This window comes from Teleopsis dalmanni, chromosome X (assembly GCF_002237135.1).
Source record: "Teleopsis dalmanni isolate 2A chromosome X, ASM223713v2, whole genome shotgun sequence".
In the NCBI taxonomy this organism is placed as follows: domain Eukaryota; kingdom Metazoa; phylum Arthropoda; class Insecta; order Diptera; family Diopsidae; genus Teleopsis; species Teleopsis dalmanni.
The window spans coordinates 9,257,538-9,267,120 of record NC_051848.1 but is presented as its reverse complement, the minus strand read 5'-3'; the positions used below and the strand labels follow the sequence as shown (position 1 = coordinate 9,267,120).

Sequence of the window (9,583 nt, the reverse complement as noted above, 5' to 3'; positions counted from 1 at the left end):
ATTTAGCTTCCGATTGACGTATCTAAACGATCTTATACGACCTCTTGCGGTACACATGCATAAATTTTCATTGTCTGCTATTATTACCCGAAGTAGGTTAGAGCCTTCTTAACTCTAATTTCTCAATGCATACGATTTTAATCTTGTAACTTCAAGATTCTCTTACATCTTACCACTTCATAGATTACCATTTGTAACTCCATTTCCCTCATGCCCTGTAACAATTTTGACATCCTTCAAATATCGGTTGAATTATGTTGTTATTTAGTTTCCGATTGATGTGGCAAAAGGATCTTATACGACCTCTTGCGGTATATATGCATGCATATTCATTATCCTTTTATTACAAATCTGTTGCTTTGCGTTGCTAATCAGCTATCGGTTACTACGGCCAAGTCATATTAGTAGTTTCACCGTCATAAAATAGATGATAGTGTTATAGCTCCAGCTGTTACAATTTAGCCTTTTTAATCGTCGTATAGACGTGCACATTTAACAAATTTTTTCAAAACTTAACTCTTAATGCAACTGTCAAAATGAGGCTTACTCATCTACAGTAAAAACTCTCTTACGTGGACATTAATCTTCAGACAACTGTTGTTCGTTAAAAATAGGTGTATGGATAATGGGGATTAAGGGCTTGCTTTTTGAATAATGATCGACTTAAGAGTATTGCCTGGACAACAGCGAAACTTTTTGTAAAAGTTTCAGTGAATTTAATTCGTTGTTTTAATTTCGCTAAATATAGTACTATATAGAGACTGCGAAGAACAGGACCAAAATAACTGTGATTTGCGAAATTAATTTACATAAGCGGACGGACAGACAAATATTAATCACTATCTAAACACTGTTACTTAAATTGATTCTAAATTAATTTAATATCTCCACCCCCGCCGCTTACTTCAATAGTGACGTTACGTAGCATCGAATATTAAACTGAAGTTAACGAACAACAAAAATAGTTTTCAAATGAAAAAGATTATTATCTGCTTGCTCTCTAATAAATGTTAAGCCCAACATCATAAACCACGCTTTAGAAAGGTTCCAAAAAAATCACTTCTTACTTTTTTAAGATAAATACTTATAAAAAAACATGTAAAATGCAAATAATAATTATATAATATAATTTACTAGGACAATTAAATTATGCACTGAAAATGTAGCATTGATTATGAATGAAATTAAATTTATGTCAATTACAAAGTAAACCCCTTCACTTTACTCATGGAAGCAGTCAGTGTTCAATCTTACTAACATGCAAGTACATTCAATGAAATCAACAAAAATTTTGGCAAAAGCACCAAAAATGCGAATTTTTTTTTTAAATCATTTTTGAAAATAATCATTCACGAGTGTTATGCTGGTGATATATATTCTCATAACAAAATCCTTTTCATTTATTAATAAAATTGATAGTAAGAAACCTTTTGAATATATTTATTACTCCACGCCTCCGATGCAATAACGTATATAATTTCTTATACTTAGAATAAGGAAAAAAATTATATATATATTTTTACAAATCACCAAGGGCACAATAGATCCTTCAGTGTACTATTCATTTTTCATAATAGATCACCAACAATATTGTACTTCAAACACTCAAAAGAGACTTCCCAATTAGATTAGACTAAGCTTATTTTAGATATTTGACTCATAAAATAAGATAACACAACAAAAATGACAAGTAGCTGTCTGGAAGCAATGAAAAGGTGCTTTTTACGGTGGGATTTTTTCAAAACAACAACAGATATAATACATACAACATATCGAAAACTACAAAATAACAACATTTTATATAATACATACTCTAAAATCAACAATCCGAAATCTATAAAATATGACACCTAACTTTTTGCTGTGGGATTTTTACAAAACACATCCACCGATACATATGTATCGAATAAATATATGAATATTTAAAAATATAGGTTCCCATTTCTAATTACTCTTAAAAACCATTAAATTCCATAAAAAACTTTGGAACTACAAGGCACAGATACAGAAAATTGGCGTATTCAAGAATTTCAAATGCTTTCTGGCGCCAAAGCCTGAGAAAAACACTTTTTAGTTATCCAAGACTAGTATTCAAGAAATCATCATAGAGAGGGAGAAGAAGAGAAAAAAGAATGAGCGAAATAAAAAGAAAGGTACTGACCCATTAAGAATGAAAGAGTTTGATCAAGCCCACTCAAGCTTTAATGGCAATAAAAAGGGTCTGAAAAAGAAAAAAGGTTTTCATATGCTTAAACGTCCAAAGTCTTATAGATGCTATAGTAATTAATGTACGAAAAGTGGAGAAAAAAAATTTGTAGGCAGTTAACAACGTTGATTAATGTAGGGAAAACCCTTTTATACTGATTTTGGCAACATGTACCAATATAGATCGAAACAGGGATTTTAATTTCTCTTTTTTTTAAGTCTAAATATAATATTTCTTTAAAACCCGTTAGCAAAACGAAAATAAGTAACAGCATGAGTTGTGATATTATATACTCCATGAGAACCGAAGAACATTGAGGATGATAAACTAAAACAGTTTGGAAACTACAAACATTTTTAAAAAGAAAAAAAATTTATATATATATATTTTGTAATAATTTTTATTTGAATTATTATTATAATTAACTGCATATAATAATGTTTACATAAATATATGAGTATTAACAACTTATTTTAATCGTTGACACTTATGATATCGAAGTTATTAATAGGTTCAATACTTTTATATGTTGTTGAAATAGTGGATAAATTTGCAGGCTTAACGCTGGTTGCATGACCACTACTCTTTATATTATCAGTTGATGATACTTGTTGAATATTATCGGCTGGATTACACGATGCCGAGAGATTATGGGTTAAACTATGACGACGGAGATCACAATTTCGACGAAATACTTTTCCACAAGACCCACAATTGTAGGGCTTAATGTCTGTGTGAGTTAATAAATGAGTTTTTAGATTTGATCGCTGATTGAAGGAACGATTGCAAACTGGACATTTATGTGGTGATTCTTCCATATGCAAAATTTTATGAACTGCAAGTGTACGTGACTGACAAAATCCTTTCCCACATTCCAGGCACTTAAAAGGTTTCTCTTTAGAATGTATATATCTGAAAATTATAAATAAAAAATTTATAATATAGTGTCTATACTTAATATATATGCAAGTGAAAAATTAAATTAAAAAATTAAAGTTGTCAATATTTCGGTAACAAGACAAAACATCAATTAATTCATTTAAAATAATAAGTATCATTTATATCGTATTTAAAAAATTCAGAATATCACAATTTTCTTTTAAAATATTTTAAGCTATTTATAATACAGTGAAAACTCTTCTAACAAGCAGTCCTATTAAAAAAACATCACTTTTCGGTGATCATTTTTTTGAAAAGAAAATTTTTTAATCATTATTAAAAAAAATTGTACCCATTTTTAACTAACACCAGTATTGAATGAAAAAAAGTAGGCTGATAATGAGTCTCTGCTCGAGAGAGTATAGATTTATATATAGTCCGCTCTCTTGTGAGTATACACTTATCATTGGCTAACAGTTATTCGTTAAAAAAAGGTGATGGGGCGATATGGGTTAGATCGTTTTAAACACCGAAAATACAAATTTGTTTTCAGGAAAGTTTGTATTAAAAAGAGATATCCCTTCAAGGATATCCGTTAGGAGATCTCTCCTCCGTTAGTGGAGTTTTCTCATTAATTGCTATTGCTTCCGATATTGGTAAAGTATAAATATTTTTTTAAAAAATTATTATTATATATACTCTTCTTTTATCTCTTCCTCTTTCGCTTCTTTACTCTCCCTCTCTCTGTCTAACCTCATGCTCTTTATTTATGCTCTGTAACTCACCATACAATAAACATTTCCATGTTTTTTTTTAATTGCACATAAAACAAATGATGAGTACAATTTTACAAAATACCATGTTACCAAATATGTGAATTCTGTCTGAATACCCCAAAATTTTGTTTTTTTTTAGTAAAATTTACCTGTGATCTCTAAGGTGATCCTGCCGACGAAATGCTTTTCCACAAATTTCGCACGAATAAGGCCGTTCGTTGGTATGAGTTCGTTCGTGTATGAGAAGATTATAGGATTTTGTGAATTGTCGATTACAAAACTTACAAATAAATTGCTTTTTGGAACGTTGAGTGCTTGTTGTGGCTGTTGCAGTTGTTCCAGCAATTGCAATAATAGTCTTTTCTGATATAACACTCGTTTTACAATTAGAAGTTGTTCCGCACTCCTGCAGATACTTGCTTGCATTTTGGTTACCATGTTGTGATGGTATAAGTTCAGTTTCAGTAATTGTACTTGATTGAGTTTGAGGTACCTGATAGTTTCCAGTGCTAAAAATTAGGTTGCTGTAATTGGGTTCCAAGTCTGTAGTTTCAAATGATAGTGGCTCCTCTACTCCTAATAGTTGAATATCACAATCACTTATATTACTATTTGCATACTCATTGTTATTAGTATTAACTGTTATTGCCGGTAAAGAGGTACTCAGCGCATTGAATTTGAGCATTTTCTCTCCTATACCACCACAATCGATCACTGGGTTTTCACTTGAGATATTTGTATCGCTATTTAATTCTGTATTTGTAGCTACAAATGTGTTTTGAGTGGTACTTGTAGATAAGGGGCTGTGTCTGAACACTTCAGCTTTACAAGTGATACGTTGTAATGCTAAATATGATTCCAGAGCTTGAAGATTAAGTGCTGCAGCCGCTGGTGAGTTCATAGGAAGTAATGCAGCTTGATGCAAGCTGCTGACCATTGTACCTTGCAAAGAGAGTACAACTGCTGCAGTAGCCAAGTCATTTGTATCTGGAACACTAACTGTATTATTACAATTATTCTGTATAGCAGTACGACATATATCCGCACATATTGTTTCATCCGTTTTACCCTTTTTATTTGCACAATCTTCTGTTTGAACAATTTTATTGTTATCATTTAAAGTATGTAAGGAACTGAAAGAAGAATCAATTCTTTTCTCAGAGCAGACCTCTTTTTTATAATTTGAATTATTTTGATTTTGTTTAGGTTGCTGCGACTGTAGCAGTCGTTCTTGCAAATTACTTATGGTTGATATAGTTAAGGAATCCATTTTTTAATTTTTTCAAAAAAAATCCAAATGGTTAAATCCAAAATCTCAGCAGGGTGTCTAACAATCTTCTAGACTAAATTTTGTTATCCGCAAATGCACCTACGCAAATCAAGCTTGTTGATTTCAGAAAATAAAACGAAATAAACGTTTCCGTGGAAATTTCGATATTAAAAACCACACGCCATCATAAATCACTTTTTAGTCACGCTTTTAAACTGTTAGGAAACTTGAAATTAATGCATAAATATTGTACAAAAACAAAACAACAAACTCGAGGGAATTACATTATATAGTAAGAGTTATCCCGAACACATCAATTACAGTTCTGGTACCACAGCCAAGCATGACTTTAGAAAATTTAGCCAATTCTTGTTGGGAATTGAGAAGACAGTAGTTATTGCAAAAGATTATGATAGAGTAAATGACATCACTACGTGCAAATCTTCCAACACATATCGTTTAGAGATCGTTTAGAGTTTCGAAATCGTTTTCTATTTCTATAATACTAAATCCAAAAATGTTGATCTATTGACATATACATACATTGAATGCAAAAATATATCTTTAATATCCAAAAGCATTATTATGATTTCTTCTAATGTGTGTAAATGTGTCTAAATGCGTTCTTCAGATAAGTGTGACTTAGAGTAACAAATATGTAAACTCGCGACGTGACGTTAATGAGTACTATTTAAATTAGTGTACTCATAATCTCTATGGCTACAACTTTACAACGTTACAACTTTACAACGTTACAACTTTACAACTGACAACTGACAAACAATGGAACAAGTATTCTTCAACTGATTATGTACCACAACAAAGCGCGCGCACTTCCGATAAAGTTCACGATACAACTAAAATCTACAACCTTGCGTTTTTTATTCGGACCAGTGTAGCGCATTCGTTTTACTACACTTCTCTCCATACTTTTCATACTTTTCATTTTCGTACTCACGTTCACGCACCCATACTTACACAAAACAGTTGACGGCATGATCGTGAACGGTGAACGATCTGACGTCTGTGTTGGTGCAGCAAACGAAAAATATCGTCAAGATCAGGTGAGTCCAGACTAAAGACTGTGAGAAAATGTTGATAATGAGAAGTAAATTAAGGTAAGAAATGTTGAGCAACCAGAATTATATTGTATATATCTACGATATTTACAATAGCTCGCATATAATTCATGAACGATTGACGATTCTCAGCCTCCGTAAAATTAAAAAAATTTAACTTGTTTAACAGGTTAGTGCTAAAGTTGTTTTGATGGATATTTTTACATTTTTCCCTTGAGCGCATTTACTATCTTACCTAATCTGCCAAGAGAACATGTTTTATCAAAGTGTAGGAGTTGCTAACTCGAATGCTTTAGTTTTTCTTTTATGTTTCTCCTAAATAGAACAGAATTTCACAAACTCAATATTATTTTTTTTGGAATTTATAAAAATAAATAAATAAATAAAATTTGGTTTTTTTATTTTAATTTTTAATTTATACAATTTTTATATATTTTAATTTTCCCAAATCTGCAGCAAAATTAATTGCTGTAAAAGATACTTATTAGCAGCAGTGGCTTCAACTTTAACTTCGCCTTGATAACTTCACTAATAGCAGTAAATGCTAAATGCACCGCAATAAAGAAGGAAAAAAGATTTAATTGCGTTGCAATTTGATATGTTTGGAAATTTCTACAATTTACTTTTAATTAACTTCATCGCATTGCTTCATAATACTTTACAAATATATCATAAGTGTTTCTTACCACTTAAACGAAAATAATTTTGATTAATACGATTCAAACATGTCATTCGCTCGTTTTGCTCAATTTTGCTCACAACACTCACCACACTCAGCCAATCATACGATATACGCCAAAGACGTTTACTGCCTGCCAAAGTCCTTCATTCACATCGTCAAAACGGCATGCATTCAAACCTGCACTAATGATTGCAAAACGAAACCCATTATTAGCAGTTTTGGAATTAAGCATTAATTATTAAGAGCATACTTACCCTATTCTCGTGTCTTATTCAGAGACATAACATCCCATTACCATAACATTGTATTTTAAATATTTTTTAATTTTGGAGTATAATCATATCTACCATATCATATCATAGCATATCATATATAGACATTAATTGGTATGACAAAATCAGACGCCTATGCGTTGAAGCTGCTATATAAAAACTGAATAATTAGATGACTATAAACTATAGTTGCCGAACAGACATCATGTCCAGCCAAACCAATTTTTGAACTCAATATAATGAGTAGTGTGAAAAGGGTTCATTAAATTAGCAGGAATATTTATAATACTGTCATCGATAGTGAGCAACAGCAGAATTAAAAAAAAAAACTTTAAATCCCCCAATGTGGGCAGTAGGGAAAAATAAGGACCACCTAAGATATGGTCTTTAAGACTTATATACTAGACATAAGAAGAGCTACGCAACATAAGCGTTAAAATAATCAAAACTGTAAAAAAAGCACTGACTCTCCACTAACTATACGTACTACGATCATGAAAAGAATGATGAATAAGAAGCTTAGCAGTAGAAATGTAACTATTTTTGAATAGTTCCGAGATGTGAATTCTTTTAGATATATTTTACTATCAATCATTTCATTTCAACTCAACAATTCTCTTCAGTTTTTAAAAGGATATCCAACAGTCTTAATACCGCTTCTATAACGCTATTAAAGAGCTCCGAACATAGTAAGAGCGAAACGTATTTGATATGTTTTAATTCTTGTGTAGGATCACATCTACCATCATATGGACTCCCATACGACATAGCTAAGATTTAAAAGATATTCAATATCTATTCAGAGTCTTAAAACAAACAGTATCAAATGGAGAGCATTTAATAAATCCAGATAGTGCCAACAAACTATAGAACACTTTGAAGGCTCTATGAATAGTAAGTATTGTTGATTAGATCGACAATTATTATAAAATTAAGTTTCTGGTTTTTACGCTAACATAATCAAATGATTAGAAGTAAATCAATCATTTATAAAAACAAATAGAGAAAGTTAAGAAAATATATTATATTATATTATATTATATTATATTATATTATATTATATTATATTATATTATATTATATTATTATTATATTATATTATATTATATTATTATTATATTATATTATATTATATTATTATTATATTACATTATATTATTATTATATTATATTATATTATTATTATTTTATTATTATTATTATATTATTATTATTATTATATTATTACTATTATATTATTAATATTATATTATTATTATTATTACTATTATTATTATATTATCATTATATTATTATTATTATCATTATTATTATTATTATTATTTTATTATTATTATTATTATATTATTACTTTTATTATTATTATTATATTATTATCATTATATTATTATTATTACTATTATTATTATCATTATTATTATATTATTATATTACTATATTATTATTATTATTATTATTATTACTATTATTATTATCATTATTATTATATTATTATTATTATATGTTATTATTATATTTTTATTATATTATATTATTAATATTATTATTATATTATATTATATTATTTTATATTATATTATATTATATTATATTATATTATATTATATTATATTATATTATATTATATTATATTATATTATATTATATTTTTTACTCTTCATAGCCGAACACATGAAGAGTATATTCGCTTTCTTCTTAAAATGCATTGAGAGTTCAAGAATTTTTAAATTTCAAATGGGCACTCATGCTCTGAGTCCATTTTTCTTGCTTGGTCAATGAGCGAAGATAGCAGCACTTAAATTGAGCTTGATGAAACTATGTTGTACACAGTTATGTCTTAATAATATCTTAAAAATAACTAGATAATAAGTAATAGGGTAATATTCTAAACTTCCTGTGCAATTCATTATATGTGAACATAAATTTGTAAGTAACGTTTTGAACTACGTTATAGAAATATATAATTATGTGTCGATATGTTGGCATAAAGTGATCCAATTAAATACGCAATCACAAATCATTAAACCAGTGAAAAGAACCGATTTATGATATATGTATATCATATATTATAATGTTACTATATTAAGGGTATTCGCGTTTTGGTGTACAGAGGTGTGTAATGGGGAAATAGTGTATTTAGTTCCACTACAGTACGAACACACTTAATTATATGTACTAATTGATTAAAGAAAATTACCGGTTGTCAAACCAATTAATTTTAAGTTAAGTTATTGAATTTCATATGTAAAAAGTAGATTAATATAACAATCATTATTATACCGAAAATTCTTTAAAAACCGAAATTGGAGATTAGCACATTTAGATCACTTACTTAAATAAAAGCCAAGTTTTTTTATATTCTCAGCTATTATATCAAATTTCGTAGCTCACTTTTCGACAAATGTACGAGTATCTACAA

The 9,583-nt window shown here is 29.0% G+C and overlaps 1 protein-coding gene across 1 annotated transcript; it reads right to left on the bottom strand.

Moving 5' to 3' along the window:
* Nucleotides 1-2,637: 2,637 nt before the first annotated feature.
* On the bottom strand, nucleotides 2,638-6,024 carry LOC119688927 (protein sister of odd and bowel). Its single transcript, XM_038103607.1, has 2 exons — nucleotides 4,011-6,024; nucleotides 2,638-3,118 (listed from the first exon to the last, which is right to left on the bottom strand). Exons 1-2 carry the CDS (start codon nucleotides 5,129-5,131, stop codon nucleotides 2,680-2,682), a joined length of 1,560 nt encoding a protein of 519 aa, XP_037959535.1. The 5' UTR covers nucleotides 5,132-6,024; the 3' UTR covers nucleotides 2,638-2,679.
* Between the last annotated feature and the right edge of the window lie 3,559 nt (nucleotides 6,025-9,583).

What these genes read in the sequence shown, in the direction of transcription:
- LOC119688927 (XM_038103607.1), bottom strand. Translation starts at nt 5,131, where the DNA reads ATGGATTCCTTAACTATATCAACCATAAGTAATTTGCAAGAACGACTG. An exon ending in GATCACCTTAGAGATCACAG is followed by an intron (nt 3,119 to 4,010) that starts GTAAATTTTACT and finishes TATAATTTTCAG; the next exon opens with ATATATACATTCTAAAGAGA.